Here is a 24,704-nt window from a genome sequence, read left to right on the forward strand (position 1 = left end):
TTCATTTAAATAAACTTTGCAGAAGCGTCTGCTACAACGTTCCATCTAGTTACGGCGTAGCTGACTTATCTGCGATAATATAAAAAAAATGGATAATACAGTTTGATATTTCTGGTAAAAGAAGCTTTTTAGCTCTTCTTTGACCAGTCATAAATCGTGCATCCAACCTCCTTCGATCGATGCCTTATCGATGGATTTGTCTGTGATTTTGATTAAATGTTTATGTCAATTTTGCAATTTGTCGGATATTAGAATTCTCACTAAAACGTAAAAAAAATAAGTAAAACCTCGAAATTATTTTGTATGACCGTCGTAATCGTATTAGGTACCTACCAACAATGAAGTATGCAAAATCTTTATCGGTGTGCAGCAGTGTATCGTCCTACACATACTGTTCATCGAACTCGGAGTCGTCACAGAGGGACAGCCATAACTACAGTAGGATCAAGTCAGGCCTGCGGAAGTCTAATCCAGCGGCCATCGTACTCTGGGCCTTCCACCACCTGCCTTCACGGAACGGCTTGACGTCGCGAAGAGTGATCAACTTCTTGAAGAAACATTACAAAGTGATAGATGATCCTAAAAAGACTGGCAAGTCTATAGGAACTATCATGAGATGCGCTGTTGACTTCGGCCTATTAGAAAAACGCGGTAATAAATATTTCCTAGCAAGCAAGAAGCGCTAAAAAAAATCTTTGTAAAAGTGTGTCGTTTGAAATCTTTATGTACTTCTCGTCAAGTAACAACTGAGTATTATATTAAATATGTATTTACTATTATAAGTCAGTGTTCATTAAACTTGATTGTCAATTGATATGTTTTTCCTTTTGCATTTCATCGCATGTGTCACTTGTGACAAGATTCATTTGATAATGCAATTTTGTATTTCATGGCCACAATTAGTATAACCAACGAAATATCTCCCTAGGTTTCCTTAGCGGACTAGGAATTCATTTCTTTCACAATGTATAGGTACTTAAATAGGTAGACACGACTGTTGTCTGACCTCTGGTTGAGATGTTCCATATTTGTACATTTCTAAGTTGGTGTGCTGTAAAAAGAGGATCAAATGGACCTTCTCGGATAAATTACGTCGATTGTCATTATCTGTCCTTTTTTTAACAAAGGGAAAATCCTCATGGACTATACTTCACCTAGGGTCGGTCCAGGGATGTGCCGGTCTCTTACCGGATAAACCCCACCTAGATTTGCCTCCAATTAGGTACCTTTTATTAAAGACACGGGTATCGCTAAAACATTCTTGCGCACCCGGCACAGGTATTGGCTCGCCAGTAATATGCCTGTGTTGATTTCACGAGAGATGAAATAGAAATAAAACTCTCAGGCTCAATAATAATAATAATATATTTCGCTTCACAAACTTGTATTTACATGATTGATTGCTTACTTAAAATATATTTCGTTAAGTTAGTTACCAAACAACAATTCAAAAACCATAAATACTTAATAGGTGTACTTATACTGATTTTATGCTACATACAGCGTTTCAAAAAGCTTTGAAAAATAAAAACAAAATCAAAATGTGGTGGAATGCTTACATACAACAAACGCCTAAGCAAACAGCCAATCTTAATAATAAATAGCCGTTTTAAACCGCAATAGTAGGTGACGTAAAGATTTAACAGCACATAGTTAATATTTAACAGTGATACAACAATACTGTATTTACAACGTAGGTAATGAACACTGTAATATCATTTTATTCATGCAGTCAAGTTTGGAAACTGAGGAGGGATGCGTGGCATGGGTAGCATCAAAAGTTCCTGATGGGGCAGAATTGGTCAAAGATTTTTGACTTAGATTTTTGATAGGCCTTGACTGCACGCTACTAACAACTGGCTAGATATATGAGTGTCTACATTGGAGGCCTAGGCCTTAGAACAAGAGGTCTTCATCGCCTTCGTCGAGCAAGTTCGCAGAGTCAGCCAGGTCCTTACCGGCAGCCAACATCGCCTGTTTGTGCTGTAAGTAACAAAATAGCGTTTTAAAGTATTTGTTTAATTAAGATACCATGTAGAGCATTTTTAAACACCGCTGTCCGGCTGAAGAGTTTGTTTAATCAAGCTAATTTCAGAAACTACTGGACCGTTTATCGAGAAAGGCTATTTAATTTTTTATTAGGTGCGAGGAGTAGTTCCCAAGGGACAAGGGTGAAACTGCTGGCAGAAACGAGTTAATTCTTAGGAATGAACCAGGTTTACTAGAAAGTTATTAACAGCCAGTTTCTTCATCAAAAGTTAAAGCCAAAGTAAAAGTCAAAGTAATGTCTAAAGTAAAAGTAACGGTCAAATTCAATTTTTCTATTAGTTTTGCTGTCACTTTAGCCTTGAAAAAACGAATTTGATCGTTACTTTTACTTTAGACATTACTTTTACTTTTGATGAAGAAACTGGCCGTAACTATTTTGATGATTTCAGCTTCAAGTTTGTATAAGTTAAGTAAATAAGTTCTAAATTGGGAGTTGCTTTAGCTAGATTAAGTTCAATGAATCTTCAACACTGTCGCTAAGCAAAATGATCCGTTAGGAGGTTACATAATGTATATTTTAGGCATACGATTATATCATAGAGGGAGGTTTTGTCCCTAAAGGCTAACCTTTACAGAACCGTATTTATTAACAGGTTACGTTTCAAGTTATGTAAGCAGAATTCTAATCAATCAAGTCAAATTCAAATCAACCAAGAGATAGTTGGCTTTTCCAAAATATGCCAGTAGATTATGGGCCTCTTCATTTAAGCACATCATCATCTGCCTAGCATTTTTCCAACTGAGTTAGAGTCGACTTCCAGACTAAACGGATGCCTATCTGACCTCCTTAACCCAGTAACCCGGCAATATCCCTTAGTAGGACTGCTTGTCAGACGCTCTGGGTTCTGTGTACCCAACGTAACGACTGCCAACTAAGTTCAAATGACAACCCTTGGTGTGTATCGTAATCCGAAACACGGAAGTACTCGTCATCACAAGATGTTTCCATCGACGGACCGAACGCGCCAAGAGATAAGCTAAATCATATTTTAAACTAATTTTTATTTATTCAATACAAATAATTTATTTATTTGGTTAGATTACATCAACAAGACAACGTCATATCAAATAAATACCGTGATTTTTTTTTTCTGTGAAGTATTTAATAAAGCTTATGGGGATAAGCTTTATTAAAACACTTCTGAGAATGATGTGATTTATTAACCAATCAACACGATACTGTCAGTAAATAATAAGGAATTCTTTATTTCCTCCAGAGTGAGTGAGTGAGTGGAGCAATGGCAAACATCTAAAGCATGATTTTATAGGTAACTCTTCCATGGTCGCGCAAATTGTCTAAAGGTGAGTATAGACTACAACATTTACTTGTAACAGATCAACGAGCCGCTCTAGGACATGTTCTAGTGCAGTGGTTCTTAACCGGTGGTCCGCGGACCACTGGTGATCCCTGGAGGCATTCCAAGTGGTCCGCGAAGCATTGCTTCGCGACGTTGCTATACGTTGTCTAACTTTATTTTTAACGAATTATCTATGCCAACAGGGGTTTTCGAATGGACGTATATAAGATATCCATCTTACTTGTCTAACAGAAAAATATTTTTGGGCTACCTACATTTTAAGTAATTTTGGCTTTGAGTCTTAAAAAATAATTGAAATTTCGCGCTCGCTTCGATCGCGTATTCAGAAACTATGTGCCCTTGTATTTGCATTTGTCAACAAACAAAAAGTTAAGTACGTTTGGGCCGCGTTTTACGTAATTTTTGTTCGAGTCCGAAAAAAATTTCGCGGTCGCTTCGCTCGCGCTTTTGGAAACTAATATAGACAATTATTTACCACAAAAATCGCATTACATTAAACTCTGTAAATTTTTGTTTTTAGCTAAATAATAAAGAAATGAGTGCTAATTATAAAGTGTGCTTATATTCTTTATCAAAGAACCCTCAATTTAGGTAAACCAATGGGGTGGTCCCCGGCAAGACAAACTTTTGGTAAAGTGGTCCCTCATGCCAAAAAGGTTAAGAACCACTGTTCTAGTGTATCGTCCTTTTACGAACAAAACATCGAGCACGCTCGCCTGTTTGTTACAAACCAACGAGCGAATATTGGTGTAACTTTTCGTCGAGCGTATTGATGTAACATTTCGTCGAGCCAAGTGCGGGTGATGCGCACAAAAAGAAAGAGCGCAAGGTACAACGAAATGTTGGTAAATGCACACTCGCTGTGAGCATTTACCTGTAACATAATGCCGAGCATTCGCACGAACGTTACATTACATGAAAATGCTTTGGAGACTGAGCTTTTACCTGTATTGTACCATTCGCTAGAAAGGTTACATTACACAGAAATGTTCCAGAAAATGTTGTAGTCTATACTCACCTTAATGTAATTGTTATCGGGAGCGCTACAAAAAAATGGGCCTCAAAACGGTGGCGTATAGTATAACTTACCGCCTCCGCCTTATCCTTGATAATCTTCTTCTTGTCCTGGATCTTCTTAAGCCGGTAGAACTCCTCACGCTCCAGCTCATCCAACTCAGAGATGATGTAAGCGAGTGTGCGCTCCAATCGCGGGATAATTACTGCAATTGTAAAGTTGGAAAGTAATGTTGATGAGCTCTGCAAAGTGCCAATATAAAGAAAAACCACTGGTCTATAGCTGATTGGTGAAGTTTGCCTAAGTTTTGTTTAGGTACCAATGTATGAAATTTTCAAGACTCCAATATTCCTATTATTCACTTGTTGAATAGTCAACCTTTGTTTCACTCACATGTTTTATGGCATCTTTTGGGGTCAGGATTAAACACTAAAGTTAAGATCAAATTAAGAGTTTTCATAAAACTGACCATTTTGTAATAACTCCATGAATGTTTCTATTTCTATAATCCCTATATAAGTTACGATTACTAGCAGTACCAACAGTAGTATTATTATACTTAAGTATATTACAGGTAGTAAGGTACTGCTGGTACTATTTTGTTTAAAAAAAAAATCACTTACCATGCTCAATAGCGTTGACACGCCTGTTGGTGATCTTAATGACCTCATCAAGGGTCACGAAGGCTGTCTGCAGGGAAGCCAATTCAACCAGCAGTTTGACAGCACTCTGGAAGTTCTTCTTCAGCTTGGTGAGTTGCTGACCACCTCGGGCCAGACCGGCCAGCTCATATGTATCAGTACCGTCTTGGTATGACTCGAAAATTGGGAGGGTTACACCTTGAATCAGAGCGTTTGAGGGTTAGGATCTATTTTGAACTTAGATTATGTCTCAATTGATTACTGATCTAAGTTTTTTGTGTAAAATAATTAAATAAAAGATTGAGGTTAATTTTATCACCCCAAAACAGTGGGAGAATCAACAATCTTAATAATTCTACTGTTAACAAACCAGCTTTACATTATTCTTATTGGGTACAACATAAGTAAATGAAGTTAATTTCTGCACAAAAAATAATAAAATTCTAACAAAAAATACTCTACTTGTTGAGAACTCAGTTATAACACTACACCTACATTCAAGTATTTGTAAAACTATTTACTTAAAATACTGACTTTAATATTAAAAAAAACAATTAATCACATTTCACCATTATAGCCAAGTCAGCTTTTTCAGATCAAAGATGGAAAAACATTGCTTCTAGTATTCATTCCAACAGCCAAGGCTTGAAACCTGTGCAATGCAACCTTTTTTATTTAGGTCAATGAACGGAATTGCTACAATACTGGCTGGATTCCAAATAAAATTGCAAGAAAATGGTGAGAAAATAAATGGAAGCTTGGATGCAGATTGTAAAACTTATCTCATGAATATGCACAAACAGCAAGGATCAAGAGATTAGGACTACATCCTGCCTCCAAGTGTCCTGTACGTTGTCTTGTCGGTCTTGCAGGATTAACCCTCAATATATTTTCTTACATACACAAGACACCATTGATTTTCTATTGTTTTATAATTAACAGCATACAAGCAGATTTCTGCAAAGAAACTCCTGGCTCCATTTATTCCTTGGATTCCAAATTTAAAGTACAAACTGTGACTCACCAGCAACATTGTCTTTCTTTGAGCGGATCTTAATTTGAGCCTTGGTAACGTTCTGCAGAACCACCTGGTTGAAGTCTCCGGTAGTAAACTTAGCTTCAGCCAATGAGAATGCAGCTTCTTTCATTACTTCACCCATAAGGGTCTTTGTCTGCAAGTTACAACAAAATGATATTGTTAATTAGTAAATACACTCCAATACAAGTTTATCAATAGGGTGTAATTATCAAATCTAATGTATATAGTGTATAGATTATGTAAAAACATCATCACATAAAAAAGATATATCATATAAAGTGAAATTAAATTAAAATATATCAAATAATGATATTGCTTTATAAAATAATATGATAAACATCATTAATCATCTTGCAATGCAGTAAACTTAACAAATAATTAACAGTATAAGAAAAATCAATTACCTCAATAATTTTGCTCAGAATCATACGGAACCTCACTTGGAGGGCGTCAGCCTTCTTCTTCAGGAGACCATGGCCTTTCTGTGCACCAGCCAGACGGCCCTTTATCAACATCTGAGCACTGGAACCAGGACAAATTACATCGTGAGCCAGCCGTAAATGAAACGCAAAAGTTTACACATATGTAAATGGACTTTACAACATTATTATTAACAAAACTTACCCACGAGAAGGGAAAATCGCTAATCTATCTTTTCCAGACATATTGATTTAGGAAAATATTTGGCGTTTTATCCCAATTTCAGGACTTTTTCACTTCCAAACCTAAATCACCTGATGACAGAAGACAAGTGATAAAATATTGTCTATGCGTGGTCTTGTGATCGCGCTCAATGAAAATGGCAATTTGATCGAGTCGATTTTACAAATGAATAAAATACGTTATCCTGAATTTTATGCTAAATTAAAAACAAACATTCAGAATTTTTTATTAAGAGTATCTTATTTCATCTATCTTCAAAATTCTTTAATTAATATTAAAAGAAACAAATAAACTAAATTAAACGACCTCACGCGAAACCCGGCCTGTCAAATATATAAAAACATTAAAACGTCAAACTGCGAGTGCATTGGAATGTCAGTCATCAACAAATAAGAATTTTCGTAAATAAACAAGCTTAGGGGTATTTAAAATGGACATATTGCCGTTTCCGATAATTGGAAACTTATAGGAAGTCGCACTTTCTGTAGGATTCTTATTTGAATCTAATTAATGCCACAATGGACGATGCAGGTTCAACAAGTTTGTGTCGAATATGTCTTCAGCATGGAGCCACACTGCCTATATTCGAGAAGTCATCATTAGGAGATAATATACATTCGAAACTATCCCTTTGTTTACAATGTGAAAAGGTTTGTATTTAACTCAACTATATGAAATAAACAAGTGATATATCTGCTCTTGATAATAGACTGTTTTATGTACATTTCAGATTGAAGACATTGCAGGATTACCACGTCATATATGTACAACGTGCAATACTACATTAGAAACTTTATGTCAATTTATTAATAGGTTTAGGGAGTCATGTAAAATATTAGAAAGTGGTCTACTAATTGTAAAAAAAGAAGAATTTCAGGATCATAGAAATGACTCTATGACTGAAGTAGAAATAGATATAAAAGGAATAAAGGCTGAATCAGAGAACCTCTATGATGATGCTTTTGATGATTATGAAGACACATTACCATTAGCAATAAGTAAGAAAATAAAAAAGGAACCTATTAAGAAAGAGAAGAGAACTCGGAAAACCAAATCTCAAACTGGAAGTAAAACAAACAAGATAGCATCTTCTATATTAGAAGGAAACTTTTCATGGAATGGAGATAGATGGTGGTAATATATTCGAATTATCTTCTACTGTCTAAAGCTATGACATAAATTCTAATAATTTTTCAGTCCAGACATAGCTACTCAGGCCTGCTTTTGTATTCTTATCTACAAACATTGCTATATGCTTTTATTTTCAGCATGAAGATAGGTCAAACAACATTAAAGAAATTAGGTAATAATGATGCCATAGAACCAAAACCCCGACCACAGACTAAAATAAAATTACCACATGTAAAGCCTTCTACAACAGAAAAACTATGCGATCTTTGTGGAGATGTGTTTAGAAACAATGATCGACTATTGTGTCACAAGAAAAAAGTACACTTTAAGACTCCTGTTAAATGCCCCAAATGTCCAAGAATTTGTGCCTCAAATTATTATTTAAATAGGCACATAAAAAGGAAACATGAGACCCATAGAGAATTCATTTGCTCATCATGTGGCATAGGTTTTGCATTTAAAGGAGAATTAACAAGTCACTTCAGAAATGTGCATGACAAGCTGGCACGTCCCAAGAAAGTGTATACATGCAAATTCTGTGATAAAACATATAAATGTGCTAAGTCTACAATTATTCATGAGAGATCTGTACATACAGGTAGCTACTGAATTTATTTTTGTTTATATCCCTGCTGTAATTTTATAGAAAAATGAAAATATTTATGGCCTTGTTTTCAGGTCAAAGACCGGCTGAGTGTACAGTCTGTAATACCAGTTTCTATCATGAAGATTATTTAAAGGAACACATGAGGTTACATACTGGGGAGACACCTTTTAAGTGCCCCATATGTGGCCGAGGATATGCCCAGAGAGGCAACATGAAGAGCCACCTGCGTATCCATAGGATATCAGAACTAGATGCCATCACATTAAGCAAATTGAGACCAAATTATATAAAATTACTAAAAGTTTAAAACTAAATTAATTTTGTTTTAAGTTTAGCAGAGTAGGGTTGGCACTGGCATATAATGATGTAACCATTTTAATTCTATTTTTGTTTTCGAATTATATATCCATTTTGGGTAGGTACTTGAAAATTGTTTTACAAAGAAGTTGAAATAATTTATTTTTGAATTTATGAAAGGTTGATTTTTCTATTGAAGTTGAGACATAGCTTCTGCGTTTTAATTATGTGCTAACCCTTGATAGTGTGTTAAAGAGGTATTGTTATAGGTATCAAATATATTAGATATTTTGTTATTATGTGATTGGGGTTTCAGTCATAGAATTGTTTAAGTCTCTTCAAGTCCATTATTGTCAGAGCTTATATTAGTATATAGTATCTTTATTTAATAAGAAAAAGATACACTTGAAGGACTAAAAACATATCAATTACTTTAAATTTAATGTCAGATGGATTTACTGTTGAAAGTTGTCCATGGATGGCAAGGCAATCACTTTTTGTCTTTTATATTTTTCCTGCACTGACTAAGCAAGAGAGTAAGTGCGTTTATCTGACCAGCCGATGTGCGACTATTTCGCCAATCTCTCGTAAAAACTTGGTCAACTTGATCGCGTTAAATAAGAGGCACTATCATCTTTTGTTGGATTATATTACGGTTATAAAACCATTTATGTTGAAAAAAATATATATTTGTTAAAACTTAATAAAATCTAATGTTAAAATAGCTTTATTACATAGTTATATTTATAAGTGCAATGGGGTTGTTTTCTGTTAAATTTTATAGGATATTTAATAATAAAAACTGTTTTCATTACTAGAAAATATAATTCATATTACAATATTTAGTATTTTTTACAACATTTTTTTTTTGTTTCTGACAATAACTAAATAACATTGTGGTAGCGTGAGTTGCTGTGTCTGGTTCTTTCCGTTAATCTGAAAAAATAAAAATAATTTTTATAAAGACAAATTAAAAAGTATGATTTTTACAAAGAGGAATGAAGTTTCCCATTGATACTTGGGATCTTAAAATGCCGAACTATTCACACTACTAGGACCAACATTGCTCTTAAATTAATTAGTCCCTAATTTTTTTCAAGTCTTGACGCTAACTCACAAACGCCGCGGCAAGGATCTTAGTTCCAAAATAATTTATCTATCATAGATTAGTTATATTGCGGTAAGTATCTTACTCTCTTAAGGATGATGAGATATCTCTAAAGCACTTGAGTTTCTCCTCTTCAATGGTTGTCATATAGTTAATTTTGGTCATCTCAATCTCTTTCAGTCTTAATTCTTCTCCTTTTAATTTTAATTCTATTGCTCTCAGCCTTAATTCTTCACTCTTCTGCTGCACTCTTTCCTTTTCAATTTTTAATGTTGTTCTAACTTTATATTCTTCTAAAGAGACTTTTCTTTTTTTGTATACTTTTTCTGAAACTAACAAAGCATTTTTCAAAACCGATCATAGATTAAAATTGTCATAATGATCTTGTTTTAACATTGAAGGAGAGCTTTAGGTATATATCCAAAGTGTGTAATATTTATTACCTATTAAATTAACTTTTTGGGAATCTGAAGACTCTTCCTCTTGGTTTTCTTCTTCTAATTTTTCATCTGAAATAAAAAGAAAATATATTTGTTTTCAAAACGCTGTACTTAAATAATGAAGTGGCAATTTTTTTGTTATGTGTTATAGGCAGCAGACCAATAATTAAAAAAAAAATTAGGGAGCTCTATTATTCCCGAGTAGACTATATTTTATTCAGCAGCAGTTCACACAAGAAACTACTAAAACCATGGAAAAAGAGCTAGTTATAAATAATGATATACCTTGCATAATATCATCTACATCACAGAATTTACTTTCAACTGGATCATAGCAGCCTAATTCCTCCTTTTCTTCATCCTCATCTGATGATGTTTTTCCTTCATCCCCATACTCATGGTTTAAGAATTGAGCCTGAAATTCATCCACGGGCTCTGCTACCTCTTCTTTACTTACTACCTATAAATTGAAGAATTAAATTTTAGATTGATGATGGCTTTTTTATTTTCAGTTTTAAATTATGTTCGACTTGGTGTCAAGTTTATAACTTTAACTTTAGAACAAGCTCTTAAAAAATTTAGGGAAAACTACATAGTTAAAAGTCAACTTTTATTGGTGTCTGAAATAGCTTTCCCCAGCTGTACAATACAAAGCAACTTATACAACAACATGCTAATAAATACATGGCTCTTATAGCCCGGTCAAAATAGACATTTGAAATAACAAAAATTCCCACAAAGCTGATTTTTGGTGGAGAGCTAGATTTGATCATTATAAATAAAATACTTAATGTCCCCATCGATCCCATGTGTGCGTCAAAAGTTATTCGAGGTCAAATGTCAACATTTTTGGTTTTTTGTGTTTTTTTCGAAAACGGTAAGTTTTATCAAAAAAATACATCAGACCAAAATTGTAGATTATAAATTTTTCTACCAAAATGGCATTAACAGTTTTCTCCTGACCTAAATGTTACCATTCCTGAGATATCGCGCTTCAAAGTATATTCCATACATGACATGCACAGTTTTCCACGCCACCTGTGAGGAAGTGTACTCGGCGCGTTTTTTTTATCGTGGTTTCCCCTGTAGGCCACTAACTGTCATGACAATTTTAGGATAGTTTAAGGGAATAATTGCCGTCAAGTTCTAACATGATGTCATTATTGATATTAACTATTGGATTAACTATTATTGTGATTGTTTTAGATTTATCAGATTCATATAAAAACTCGTGGTGGCCTAGTGGGTAAAGAACCAACCTCTCAAGTATGAGTGGGTTCGATTCCAGGTCAGACAAGTACCAATGCAACTTTTCTAAGTTTGTATGTACTTTCTAAGCATATCTTGGCAACAATGACTGTGTTTCTGATGGCACGTTAAACTGTAGGTTCTGGCTGTCATTGAACATCCTTGGCAGTCGTTATGGGTAGTCAGAAGCCAGTAAGTCTGACACCAGTCTAACCAAGGGGTATTGGGTTGCCCGGGTAACTGGGTTCAGGGGGTCAGATAGGGCAGTCGCTCCTTGTAAAGGACTGGTACTTAGCTACATCCGGTCAAACTGGAAGCCGACCCGAACATAGTTGGGAAAAGGACTCGGAGGATGATTTGATACGGGTATAATTTAGGCGATCACCAAAAATATTTTTAAGACTCTAAGCTGAGGCACCAAATAAAATAAACAACTCCAAAAAAAATAAATTGACATTATTAAAAGGGCACTAAAGTATATAATATTATGATCCAAAAAAAATAAAATAACATCAGAAAAATCGCAAATCTCGCACAAATATTATTTTTGGTTTCCAAAATGGATTAATGGTCACCAAATTCTATCCAACTAAAAGATTAATATTACTACCAAAATCAAAGTTAGTGACGAAAACGAATCGCTACAAAACCGACTCCACGTAGTCTTGTCTGCCCTACCCCTAGAGTGCAATTCAAAGCCGCGTAGGCGCAGAGGGGCGAGGCGGCCTGCGAGCTGAGGCGCAGGTAGTTTTTAAGGCTCGCCGCCGCGGCTGAGGCTGGCCGGCCTGCCGGCCAGCCAGCAAGCCGAAGCTGCGGTGGTGAGCGTGAAAACCATCTGCGACGATAAGCTCGCATGGGACCGCCGGAGCCCCGCAGTGCCGGAGCCGTGACAGAAGCCATGCTTGCTACATGTTTCGTGCTTACATTTTACTACTGAGTTACACACAAATTCATATAACAATAAATAAGCGACGTACGTTTGGGAACCCCAGTATATTAATTGGTATTTGGGAAATATTCTAGCGATCGTTAGCTTTTTTAGTCTAACAAAAATGATCAAATTAGGAGTCATGGTATTACATAATTGGTAACATCTAAGTAGTGACAATATATAATATTTGGTCTAAAGTGTATTTTAAAGGCGTCCATATATTTTTTTAGTAGTCAATAATACGAAAAAATGGTTTTACCTAATAATATTTTTGGAAACGTTATTTGGTGACCATTTATCCATTTTGGTAACCGTTTAGAATTTTTTTGGTAGTAAAATAGGTACTTTTTTGGGTGGTGTTTAAACACAAGCCATTTGATACTACAATCATTTTTGCAATTGCAAAAAATAATGTCAGGAGTTTTTCTGGAGCAGGTGGGAGTAAAGTTTTAATAGGGTAAAGATATTATGTATCAATATCCAACCCCAGTCTTCTGGATAAAAATGGAAATGTCGAAGGAAAATTAGCGTGCGATAATTTTCTACAACTTTAAAAGCGGATTGTCGCGACTTCAGCGGTTTCAAAAATTTTGTTCTGTGTTTAGTGATGCAGAACCATGCCTTAGGACTGCAGTACGCTGATATTTAGGATTTAAAAGTGGGCAATCTAGCCTTAGCGACAAGCCACGTGAAGGTAATTCAAAACCCGATATGACCCAAGATAATATCGAGGCTATGCGGCAGTTAATTGTCGCAGACCAACATGTAACATACCGTGACATGGATCCGTGGGCATTACGATTGTTTTACATTCCCGGCCAAAATTAAGTAAAGTTTTCGTGGTAAACGTTTCAGCACACCTGAAAAAGCTGTTGACTCATACAAATCGGCCAATTTGACTACCCCCACTTCAGAATGGAATAAATATTTCAAGAACTGGGTTTAATGCATGCAAAAGTGCATTAAATATCGCGGAGAATTCTTTGAAAAACAATAAATGATATTAACCTATTAGATTGTCTATACTTACTTCAAACGACACAACTTAAAGGCAGCCGTCGTATATTCGTGGCTTATATGTGCGTATCATGTGTAGTGTGACTCTTTGAATCGCGATATCTCGGGAATGGTAAGATTTAGGAGAAAACTGTTAATGCCATTTTTGTAGAAAATTTAAAGATCTACAACTTTGGTCTGATGTCTTTTTTTGATAAAACTTACCGTTTTCGAAAAAAAATCAAAAAACCAAATTTTTGACATTTGACCTCAAATAACTTTTGACGCACACATGGGATCGATGGGGACTTTTAGTATTTTATTTATAATGATCAAATCTAGCTCTCCACCAAAAATCAGCTTTGTGGGAATTTTTGTTATTTGACCACTACTTTTATGTCTATTTTGACCGGGCTATTATTCTTTATTACCATTTCCAAAGTCATGGCATCTTCCTTATCAGCAATGGGGTAGTTGATCATCTTTAGGAGTCTAAGTTCTAAATCAGTCAATGTAGGTGTGGGTTGTTCCATGCCATAAGTCTTTCTGCAGAGCAATATATTGGCTTTCTTCTTTGTCTTGTTCTTCCAATCGGCCCACATCTGAAATTGGTATGCTCACATTTTAATTTTATTTCAGTATATACTATACTATTTATGCAATATTTGAATTGAGCCCGGGTAACTGGGTTCAGGGCAGTCACTCCTTGTAAAGCACTGGTACTCAGCTACATCCGCTCGGTTAGACTGGAAGCCAACCATAAGACTGGCCTTCCAGTGAGCGTGGGAGGTGCGAGTGATAGCAGAGATATAGTGGAACTGTTTAGAAAACATTTTACCACTAAGTCTACACTGGGTCCCTCATCTGCAGATCCTGGGTCCACCGTGACTGGTGATTTGTATAGGGTTTCTGCTAAACAAGTTCGACAAATTGTGAGTAGCATGTCTAGGGGCAAGTCACCGGGTCACGATGGACTCAGTATCGAGCATTTAAAACATGCTGGTGTTCATTTACCACGTGTGCTCGCAATGTTTTATACTTTGTGTCTGAATCACTCGTACTTGCCTATGGATCTTATGAAAACCATCGTGGTACCAATTGTAAAGAATAAAACTGGAGATTTGTCTGATAAGAACAATTACCGACCGATTTCATTGGCTACAATTTTAGCCAAGGTGTTGGACAGTGTGCTCGACTCAGAACTTGATAAACATCTCAATATTCATGACGCTCAGTTTGGTTTTCGCGCGGGACTTTCCACTGAAAGCGCAATTCTGAGTCTGAAGCACACTGTGTATGCATGCTTTCTTGACCTCTCCAAGGCATTCGACCTTGTGTCGTATGACGTGTTGTGGGAGAAACTCAAGAAAACTGGCGTGCCTACACAGGTGCAAAGAATTTTTCAGTTCTGGTACCAAAACCAGAATAATTATGTAAGGTGGGCAAACACCTTCTCAGACACATACAGGTTCGAGTGTGGGGTGAGGCAAGGTGGTTTAAGTTCTCCTAAGCTCTTCAACCTGTACGTTAATGAGCTTACAGTTGGGCTCAGCAGCACTCGAGTGGGATGCTGGATTGACAACATTTGTATGAACAACTTTAGTTACGCGGACGACATGGTGCTGCTGACCCCAACTGTAAGTGCAATGAGGCAGTTGCTCCCAATATGTGAAGCATATAGCATTCAACATGGTTTGATGTACAATGCTAAGAAGAGTGAGTACATGGTCTTCAAGGCCCCCGGTAAATGTACACTAAATGTGCCCACAATAAAGCTAAATGGCATTGAACTAAAGCGGGTTGACAAGTTCAAATATCTTGGATATTACGTTACTGAGGACCTTGAGGAAAAAGTTGACATGGAAAGGGAATGTAGGGCATTGGTGGTTCGAAGTAACATGCTGGCCCGCAGGTTTGTGCGTTGTAGTGAACAAGTTAAAGTCACACTTTTTAAAGCCTACTGCCAGACTTTCTACATGCGCAGCCTGTGGTTCAGATATACACAGAGAACGCTCAATGCCCTACATGTCCAATATAACAACGGATTTAGGATGTTGTTGGGGTTGCCCCGTTTCTGCAGTGCCTCCGGTATGTTTGCGGAAGCCAAGGTAGACGGCTTCCATGCTATAATACGCAAGCGGCTTGCATCATTACTGAGCAGAGTCAGGACCAGCACCAACAGCATCCTACAGGTTATTGCGGAAAAGCAGGACTCAAACATCCTGAAGGCATTTATACGTGCTCAAGTTCTGTAATCTTTTTTGTGCGGGTATGAATCTTAATTATTTTGTAACTATGTATGGATATTGATCTGAAATAAAGACTTTATTATTATAAATGTATGTGTCTTCCAGACCTTGGGACTATAGAGTCCCGGATTTTTGGGAGGCGAACGTGGGGCCGAAGCCAACACGCTGAAGCCCTTTTGAGACAACTTTAATGAAATGGTGACACAGAACCGGCGATTATCCCTGTATACACTATAGAAATGTACCCAAGGGTAATCCCCGGTTCTGTGCTAAACTATTGCTAACTGTGGATGAAAACTACTTGGGCTATTGTGATGGGATGCTAATGGACTAGGAATGGGGAAACTACGGGAACTATGGCACCTGATTATTATTATAATCCCGACATAGTTGTCAAAAAGGCTCAGAGGATGAATTTGAGTTGAGCCTTGCAATATGTAACTATGGAAAATCTGGGTTCTTAATAGCGAAAGTCAACCTACGTAGGTTCAAGTCATAAAAATAATAAACGTACTTTACACCACTTCCAAGTGTTCTTATAAACTCCACCCTCGACGGCGTTCAGCTGCATCGCGATTCGCTTCCAGAAGTTCTGCTTGTTGGTGTTTGTGTACATGACCCTGCCGTCCACCAGGACCCCATCCTCACTCAGCAGGTCCAGCAGCTTCTTCATCTGAGCTTGACTCACACGACTCATGTTTACTAACTATTAAATACTTCGAAATAAAAATAAAACTGCTAAGGACCAGCTTTCACTCGTAAATTTATACTCTAGTGCTACATAGAGACTACCCCTAAAGCCTAGAGGTATTTTCCAGCAACTAATTTATTATCATCATTAAAAAATAAATATTTTGTTTTAGATTTTGGAATCTGCTAACCAAATATTTTTATTTTGAAATAAGAAAGTGATAGATAGTTTTTTCAATGGGAGTAACAAAGATAGTCTTCTAAATATGCTAAAGAAGCGATGTAACATCGGTAAATGGAACGCGACTGACAGAACAATAGAAAAGATTTGACAGTCACACAATTTTCTGTCAACCTTGACTAAATAATAGTGTTGGCCATTCACTCTACTAAAGCAAATTCCTACACTTGATACTGGCACGGTAATCGTCTGTATTATATACTCTTTTCTTAGAAGTCGGACGAAAATAAAAAATAACATGCATTACAATATTTTCAGTCGTAGGTTTGTCGTCGTTCATCTTGACGAGGTTGAGTTTTGTTCGTACTTAATATTTTTTGCTCAATATTTTTCTTGTGTCGGGCCAATATCGCATCGGTTGCTAAAGATTGTAAGGACCTCACTAGTTTAGTAACTTCGGGGATTTTTTGACAGGTGATTGACAATACTGAAATCACACTAATCACAGTTTTACAGCTGTATTCGTAAATAAATGTAACGTTACTGCGATCTCTCTTTGTTTCCAAAACGAAAATATTATTTGGTAATTGAAGTCGTCTGGAGGTTTCAATAAACATGCTGCGTGTTAAAATTCATATAGCACTAAGTGCTATAGGAGCCTTTCTAGGCTTGTCTGCATTTATATGTTTCTGCATTGTTTATGCAAACATAGAAGCCGGAATGTGGGCGCTACTATCTGGTAAGTGAAGCGAAGAGTAACATGTCATGTACGTAAATATGAGTAAAAGTAACATCTTAACGCAGAAGATTGTATCGGCATAATGAAACAAGTTTCACGCACGAAATAGTTGCGACAGGCTTTCGATTGGCCTCGAGTCGTTTTTTACCCACTGTCGCTTCTGTGACAAAATTGAGCCATCATCATTGAATTAGCTAAAGATTGTACACAAAATTTTCCTCAATACACTTCTGTCCAGTACCTTATCTACAAATTGTTTTAAATGCCTGTTTATTTTCCTTAAATTGTAATTAATTGATCTGATAAGTAAACTATGGACAATTAGGTACAATAACATTAACAGAAGTACCTACATTGAATTAATAGAACATGCTCACTACAGAACACCCTGAAACCGGAACTACCCTCAACAATAACAAATGAATAAATAACCTTTTTTTTTTTTTTTTTTTTTTTTTTTTTTTTTAGCGACGTAAAATCATCAAATGACCCCTCCCGCTGTGGGTTAGCAGCGGTGAGGGAGTGTCAGACTCTTACTGACTAAAATCGTCGTGTTCCGTCATAGGCCTTTTATGTACCAGGGCCGCGGTATCTCTTTCGAACAACCCGCAGCCCCGGCAGGCCTTGGCCCTGCTGGGCCCCGCTGGGGTTGCTGACATCTCTTTGAGGAGCGCGTGGAACAACGCGCGCCGTCGACACGGGTCTGTCGTCTAGAAAGACAGAGGGACGATGAGCCACCCGAACTCACCGCCCACAGACCCACGCCTACGGTGGCCGGGAGTCATCTCGCGACACCCGGCGCCCATGGTGTCTACCTGGTCCAGCGCGGCGGCCGGGATGAGAGGTGCGAACTCTCTGGCGTTCCGCCTCCTCCTTCTCGAGCATGACCGCTTCGCAGAAGGAGGCGACGGCATCCCATTCCCTCTCGCCCCGGACCATGGCCTGAACCAGGGCCGGACGCGAGAGGTCGCCGCCGCCCAAAGCCTCGACGAGGACCCGGCGGTGCCCTTCCCATGCGGGGCACACCTGGACTGTGTGGTCCACCGTGTCCTCGGGGCTGTCCGCACAATGGTGACACCCGGGCGCCTCCTCACGACCGATGCGGTGCAGGTACCTCCCGAAACAACCGTGTCCGGTGAGGACCTGCGTCATGCGGTACGTGAGGGCGCCGTGACTCCTCCCGAGCCACTCCTCAAAGAGGGGACTTACCGCCACGATGGTGGCGTGCCCTGCACTGGGTTGCGACAGTCGCTCCCTCCAGGCCACCATGAGATCGCGCCGGAGCTCCGCCCGCTGCGCGACAACTTGCCGCGGCAACGGGGTTTCTCCCCGGCGCTGAGCCTCCTCGCGCCAGTCGTACAGGCGCAAGAAGACCCTCGCCTCCAGATCCCACGGTGGCAGTCCAGCAAGTAGGCCAGCTGCTTCGCGGGAAATCGTGCGGTACCCCCGGATTAGCCTAATGGCTATCACCCTTTGGGGCACGTTCAGGTAGTGTACAGCCCGCGGCCGTACCGAACGTGCCCATACCGGGGCCCCGTAAAGGGCCATGGACCGCAAGACTCCCGCGTAGAGTTTACGGCAGGGGGCGTTTGGGCCTCCCAGGTTGGGCAGGAGCCGCTTGAAGGCAGCACCTGTCTTCTCCAGTTTGGGGCCCAAACGTCGGAAATGTTCGACGAAGTTCCACCGGCCGTCGAGGACGAGTCCTAGGTACTTCATCGCCCTCTCGACGCCGATGGTAACCCCCCCCACCGTGACCTGGGAGCCTGAAGGTGGCGCGTTCCGAAGCCCATGAAAGCACATGGCCTCGGATTTGTGCAAGGCCACCTCCAGGCCCAGCAGCTGGATCCTCTCGATGACTGTCGCAACCCCGCGCGTCATTATGTCGGCCGCCTCCTGGTGCGACCTCCCTTGTGCCATGAATAAATAACCTTAGATTAAAAGTTCTCAAAACTGTCTTTTCCAGGTATCCATGCATCTTTAGCCCTGATGCTACATTGCCACTACCTGAAAGAGTCACTGCACGTCAACTTCTCAAGAAAGGCATTACAATACATTGGAGACTTTGGCATTGTAGGGTTCGTCTCCGGAAGTGCTTTGACACTCTTTTACTTGTTCCTGGAGATCTATTACAAAGCTGGTACGTATAGAAATGGGTGTGTACTCCATATGAGTAGGAACTTAGCTTAAGAAAAGCAATCTTGATGTCTTTATTTGAAAACTCAGCCTAATCATGAAATGTTATGTAAATGCAACTATAACAATTACTTATTCAATTGAATCATTTTAACGGTAACACATATTTTAGGTAAAATGTCTTGTCAAGATAGTTTACTTTTAGTAAAGTGCCTATTCATATGGACTATTACTGTGTGTATTTCTCATGGCTTCAACATGAATTCGTTTCTGGACTAGACCAAAGTATAGCCTTGCTGTTAATCTAAGACAATATAGCTTTATAATAGTAAGGAATTTTTCAAATTGGTCTTGTAGTTTTTGTCAAGTCTTCTAAAGTAAATTCATAATTCTGTAATTGTTGTTTTAACTACATTCTAGTACAGATAGCATAGTTATTTTTAGAGGCATTGATAACTTTATGAATCACTGATATGAGTTTGATAATAAATTCAATCAATTGCATAAAATAGGCAGTCAATGAATAAGCATAAAACAAAAAAATATTGGATGTACTGAGGAAAGATGATTATGTTTATATGAAATGCATAATTTTGTTGATATAAGCTGAAATAAAACTAGTAACTGTTTATAATATGTTGCAAAATGTTTATTCATAATAATTCGATAAGACTACACACTGATAATTACTCATCGCCTTATCAATATTCACACTTAAAACAGTATAGAAATACAGATTTTTAATTACTATAAATTAATAACAATACTTTGAATTTTTAAACAAGTGTTGGGGTTTGTTTTTTTCACAAATATGGTACCACAACATTAATTGTTGACTCTTGAACTTGTTTACAAGTACAACTTTGTTTCAATGACAAAAACTAATTGATTCAGTTCTGTCCCTTTTACGTTAATTGCTGAAATGCTTTTTAAGACAATTCATGTATTACGTTATCTACTTATCTTTAACATGCGGGTATCCATGCACATACAAATGCTACAAAAATATACAAATAGACGTGATTTGAATATTTTTTTTTGTTATAAACACAAGGAAATACAAACAATCAGTACAATTTCGATAAGAAAAATGAATCTGATCTCCATCCATTACGTTACACAAGGAGTTAGGGACTTAATTTTCTATATGAATTACGAAAAACGAGGTGATCCCCAGTAGTCCCCTTTACCCCACATATAATAAACCATATTGTCGCAACTTCCTATAGATCAAGGCCGCCTTTTCTTATTAGACTACAGCATAGGTCAGCTTATAACCTCGATACGCACTATGAAAGCTAACCTTAACAAGCGGCTCCTGAGTAATGAGGCACAGCAGTAAATAAAATAACGCTCATTTAAAAAAAGTCCTCAGAATATTGCGCTCTAATGCGAAATTTTCGTACTTTAGCATTTATTGTGCCGATAATAACGATTATACTTTCTTACAGATGTTATGCCAATTAAGACCAGCATTATCATTCGTCTCGTCTGGTCTTTCATGATGATGAAATGGGGTCTCATGCTGTACCTCGTCACCAAGAAGTATCTGAGGACCTACAACGACCACCAGCTCTTCTCCGAAAACCCTAACATTGAGGAGACGTAATTATTTCATTGATTGTTAGCAAATTGCTTCAGTCTAAGTGGTTTTGTTGAATTTCGGAAATATCAAAATTGAAGCTTTAATATAAGGTCACAAAGGGATAAAGCTTGGGTCAATATTGCTATGAATATTACTTATTTGCAACATAGCAATGTAAGACCTATTATCTTTTGAATAAAACCTATTGTCCAGTTTTTACCTTTTGTCAGTGAAAACCTGATACAGCAAGACGGAGCACCGGCTGGTAACGAAGACGGTGAAACTACATGGACGGTATAATGACGACTACATTCGGTATAATATATAAATATGTATAATATTTGTATTAACTCAGGCGACACGATTTTTTCCAAATTACCATCAAAGAAAAAAATACCACTGACACCATAGAATAAGTTACCATAGCCCAATTGCAATTTTTCGATTCCAACTGATTTCGTTAGCGATACCGATAATTAATTATTTTCAGCGGGTATAATTAATTATCATTCTCTCAAAAGAACTACGATATTGTAGGTACTTGTAAAAAGTTTATTTTTCTCCGTTTTGGCCTTACGTACATACTTTAATTCACTGAAGTTTTAAATTACGGATAGCTATATAAATACATGGATTAGATTATTCCGGATACCGCCGCTTTTTCGATCAAACTGCGATTTCGGAAAAAAAAAATCCCAGGCTTTTACTGTACAGTTGTACTTAGTCATTTAAATTATTCTTCTTTTTCATATATGTATGTCTAGGTTTACATCCCTGTATCGTCAGCATAACAATATGATTAAAAGATCTTTATTTGGTAGCTATTTAGACTTTAAAAGACATATCAAAATTTAAAAGGTACTTTTTACTTTAGTCACAAAGCTTTATGTTATTTTTTTATTATAATATTTTTTTTTATTTATTTAATCGAAAGCCAACAAAACCACTTAGATATTATTTACGTATGAATCTACGAGTTATAACAATTTATATACTTTTGTGATACCTGAGTGACCTTTATTGACTGAATTATAAAAACATTGTCGAATTTAGGCCAATATTTGACTGAAATTTTCTATGTATTTATGCATATTTTTCTGTTATATTTTAATTTACAAGTCACGTGGATAGAAAATAATTCTACTAATGTATTTTTATCCTTTACGTATATCTAATTTCATACTTTTTCTTATCTGACCCATGCCTCTTTCTATACATATATATTTCTTAGTTTATTTCTTCATTTCTTGATACATTTAATGAGGTACTTACTTTATTAATAATTAATAATCTAATAAAAATAGCAGAATTAAATTGTATACTTCGTAAATTAATTGAATTGTAGGACAAGTTACTGTGCGTTTAATATCAACTTGTTTGTTCATTTAGTGTAGTAAAACCTTCCTGTAAAAACAGTAAGAAATTATTGTAGTGCTAATTCAAAATTAATGTTAAATTTTTGGGTATAAACAAAATAAATATTATGTTATCGTTATATTTATTACAAACAGTTAATTAAATGTAGTTAAGACATCTTCCTAGTGTTTTATTAAGTTATATTTGTAACTGTGTCTATGCTATTAAATGATTATTGTCAACTGTAGTTAAGAAATAAATAAAGTGTTTTTTTTTTATAAAAGGTTTGTTGTATTATTCCGTGATCCTAGAACTGTTAGAATAGTTTCCGTATGCTTGGCAGGTGGCTGAGAGCTTATAAGCTATGGTCGATGGTCGAAGCATTGCCGCTATAAGATGGGGGGAGTTTGAATTTGAAAGAAAACATTCAGTTCATAGAGGTGCGCGCCGAGCGCTAGCCGTTGCGTCGCACTTTCCCGCGTACAAGAAACAAAACGCGCGCGCGTAAAATGATCGACATTATAAATTAAACTGCGTGAACTAATGAAATTATAACAGATATAAATATTATTTAAAAATAATATTGTGTTGTGCTACTTCTAACGTCGATGTGGAAGCAAGGGATTCAGCTGTAATAACATAAGTAGTGGTAAGTAAAACAGGATTGCTATACTTTGCGCCTTAGATGTTGAGGAACATGTTTAGTATTTAGACCTTCTGGAACATCGTTTGTCTATTTTATTTTATAATCCTTGGTGTACTACCCAAAAAAAAATTTAAAAAACAGTAACTTTCTTGTTACGAGCGAGTATAAAAAATACTAGGACTGCGGATTCTAAATTCAATTAAAATCTGAAATCTTTTTAATGATCTTTTTTTTTTTGAATAAGATTGAACTTAACAAAAAAGTAGGAAGGTGTAACGTTATTTTTTTTATTATATTGAATTTAGTACCTACGTTGTAATGCTGCATCTTCAGATGCAATGATGCATTAGTACGTAATACTCGTCACAGGTTCTCAGACATTCCTCATAAACTTGTAAGAATGTTATCACTCTCATACATTAATCATCCGGTAACATCCCATCAATATTAATTGTTGCTGAGATAAAGTCATTTGCAACCGGCTTTTACCAATAGTTGATAGTATAATTTATTTGCATTCGTTAGCATTTTCTGTATCTACAGGCTCGTTGCCAAGGTACCTAAGTACCTAGAACTTCTGCTCTGGTGGATCACAGATATATTTTTATGCATGTAATAAATCTTTATGGAACTACCAACTCGTTACTTTAATTAAAGAAGACTGAATGATTTACAATGAGTCTACTAGCGTTATATTATGAAAAATGAGTGCCTATGCTAAGATAGACAGGTCTTGAAGATCCACTAGCCATAGATTGCCATAAAAATAAAATAAATGTAGCGATAGTGTACGAACGCGAACTTGCATTTTATTGACATGCCATGTTATTACTTGAAAAAAAGTATCTACCCAGTAGGTAAAAGTGAAGTGGGCAGCGCGGCCCTTTTACGGTTTAACAGCTTAGCTATCTCGGGAACCTACGAGAATAGCTCTGACTTAGATTATAAATACATTACTAAACCCCTATATGCTTCTTCAGTCCACATTTACTTGATTTAAACTTTATTGATTACCTACCTCAATTCACCTACTTATTTCTTATTGTTTTTTTTTTTTAATTAGTTAATTTTTCAATTAGTCTCGCGATGTTTTAGTTGGCATGTAACGAGATAAAATGTCTACGGTCTCACTTTTTTTTCACGTCTTGGCAGCAAAAAAATAAAAACTAAAAAATGAGAAGGGTCTGAATTCAAAAGAATTCAATATCATAAACAAACTTTGGCGAAAGTTACATAGTATTGAATTGTAATTTTTTTGCGAGTCTATAAATATAATAGATAGGTAGGTACCTAAGCTTTTCAATTTTATCAATTTTACTCTGTTACGCTACGCTGCTCATTCGTGAGTAAAAAAATCTCCATGATTGACTAAAGGCGCGTATGAATTTAGAGAAAAATAAATAACCAGAAAGTTTATATGATACACAGCTGAACTAAATACCAACATTTTTAACATTCACTAGAATCTAGAGAGACTCCTAAACTACGACATCTAATTATGCCAATATGAAGGCAATTCGGGTGACCATAGACAATTAAAAGTTAGAAAAGAAGAATATGTTAGTCCATTACCCGCTTTAAAAAATATATTTCTATACTGGCCAGCAATAAATCAGCTAATCACTGGTTTGTGAAGGGACT

The 24,704-nt window shown here is 36.8% G+C and overlaps 5 protein-coding genes across 5 annotated transcripts in view; 3 read left to right on the forward strand and 2 right to left on the reverse strand.

Annotated features, from left to right (window-relative positions):
* Positions 1–1,347: 1,347 nt before the first annotated feature.
* Positions 1,348–6,847, reverse strand: LOC124636603 (V-type proton ATPase subunit D). The gene is made up of 6 exons (XM_047172764.1): positions 6,688–6,847; positions 6,468–6,585; positions 6,049–6,196; positions 5,007–5,222; positions 4,458–4,588; positions 1,348–1,983 (listed from the first exon to the last, which is right to left on the reverse strand). The coding sequence occupies exons 1-6, from the start codon at positions 6,726–6,728 to the stop codon at positions 1,897–1,899; spliced, it is 741 nt and encodes a 246-aa protein (XP_047028720.1). The 5' UTR covers positions 6,729–6,847; the 3' UTR covers positions 1,348–1,896.
* A 215-nt stretch (positions 6,848–7,062) lies between these two features.
* On the forward strand, positions 7,063–9,616 carry LOC124636600 (zinc finger protein 211-like). The gene is made up of 4 exons (XM_047172760.1): positions 7,063–7,376; positions 7,457–7,860; positions 7,995–8,455; positions 8,536–9,616. Exons 1-4 carry the CDS (start codon positions 7,245–7,247, stop codon positions 8,769–8,771), a joined length of 1,233 nt encoding a protein of 410 aa, XP_047028716.1. The 5' UTR covers positions 7,063–7,244; the 3' UTR covers positions 8,772–9,616.
* Positions 9,567–16,641, reverse strand: LOC124636602. Its single transcript, XM_047172763.1, has 6 exons — positions 16,248–16,641; positions 13,916–14,086; positions 10,595–10,769; positions 10,313–10,378; positions 9,955–10,201; positions 9,567–9,697 (listed from the first exon to the last, which is right to left on the reverse strand). The coding sequence occupies exons 1-6, from the start codon at positions 16,428–16,430 to the stop codon at positions 9,646–9,648; spliced, it is 894 nt and encodes a 297-aa protein (XP_047028719.1). The 5' UTR covers positions 16,431–16,641; the 3' UTR covers positions 9,567–9,645.
* Positions 16,642–17,074: 433 nt separating this feature from the next.
* On the forward strand, positions 17,075–22,700 carry LOC124636604 (heme transporter hrg1-B-like). The gene is made up of 4 exons (XM_047172766.1): positions 17,075–17,343; positions 19,307–19,480; positions 20,928–21,081; positions 21,292–22,700. Exons 1-4 carry the CDS (start codon positions 17,220–17,222, stop codon positions 21,359–21,361), a joined length of 522 nt encoding a protein of 173 aa, XP_047028722.1. The 5' UTR covers positions 17,075–17,219; the 3' UTR covers positions 21,362–22,700.
* Positions 22,701–22,855: 155 nt separating this feature from the next.
* Positions 22,856–24,704, forward strand: part of LOC124636599 — a 36,874-nt gene continuing 35,025 nt past the window's right edge. The window contains exon 1 of the mRNA XM_047172758.1: positions 22,856–23,066. The gene's annotated coding sequence lies outside the window, so the exon portion shown is untranslated. The remainder of the gene's footprint in view (positions 23,067–24,704) is intronic.

The sequence above is a fragment of the Helicoverpa zea genome, chromosome 14 (assembly GCF_022581195.2).
Source record: "Helicoverpa zea isolate HzStark_Cry1AcR chromosome 14, ilHelZeax1.1, whole genome shotgun sequence".
In the NCBI taxonomy this organism is placed as follows: domain Eukaryota; kingdom Metazoa; phylum Arthropoda; class Insecta; order Lepidoptera; family Noctuidae; genus Helicoverpa; species Helicoverpa zea.

What these genes read in the sequence shown, in the direction of transcription:
- LOC124636603 (XM_047172764.1), bottom strand. Translation starts at nt 6,728, where the DNA reads ATGTCTGGAAAAGATAGATTAGCGATTTTCCCTTCTCGTGG. An exon ending in GCGATTTTCCCTTCTCGTGG is followed by an intron (nt 6,586 to 6,687) that starts GTAAGTTTTGTT and finishes TCCTGGTTCCAG; the next exon opens with TGCTCAGATGTTGATAAAGG. An exon ending in TCAAGGATAAGGCGGAGGCG is followed by an intron (nt 1,984 to 4,457) that starts GTAAGTTATACT and finishes TGTTACTTACAG; the next exon opens with CACAAACAGGCGATGTTGGC.
- LOC124636600 (XM_047172760.1), top strand. Translation starts at nt 7,245, where the DNA reads ATGGACGATGCAGGTTCAACAAGTTTGTGTCGAATATGTCTTCAGCAT. An exon ending in TTTGTTTACAATGTGAAAAG is followed by an intron (nt 7,377 to 7,456) that starts GTTTGTATTTAA and finishes TGTACATTTCAG; the next exon opens with ATTGAAGACATTGCAGGATT. An exon ending in TGGAATGGAGATAGATGGTG is followed by an intron (nt 7,861 to 7,994) that starts GTAATATATTCG and finishes TTTTATTTTCAG; the next exon opens with CATGAAGATAGGTCAAACAA.
- LOC124636602 (XM_047172763.1), bottom strand. Translation starts at nt 16,430, where the DNA reads ATGAGTCGTGTGAGTCAAGCTCAGATGAAGAAGCTGCTGGACCTGCTG. An exon ending in CCAAAAAGTTAATTTAATAG is followed by an intron (nt 10,202 to 10,312) that starts GTAATAAATATT and finishes ATGCTTTGTTAG; the next exon opens with TTTCAGAAAAAGTATACAAA. An exon ending in ATCTCATCATCCTTAAGAGA is followed by an intron (nt 9,698 to 9,954) that starts GTAAGATACTTA and finishes TTATTTTTTCAG; the next exon opens with ATTAACGGAAAGAACCAGAC.
- LOC124636604 (XM_047172766.1), top strand. Translation starts at nt 17,220, where the DNA reads ATGCTGCGTGTTAAAATTCATATAGCACTAAGTGCTATAGGAGCCTTT. An exon ending in AATGTGGGCGCTACTATCTG is followed by an intron (nt 17,344 to 19,306) that starts GTAAGTGAAGCG and finishes TGTCTTTTCCAG; the next exon opens with GTATCCATGCATCTTTAGCC. An exon ending in GGAGATCTATTACAAAGCTG is followed by an intron (nt 19,481 to 20,927) that starts GTACGTATAGAA and finishes ACTTTCTTACAG; the next exon opens with ATGTTATGCCAATTAAGACC.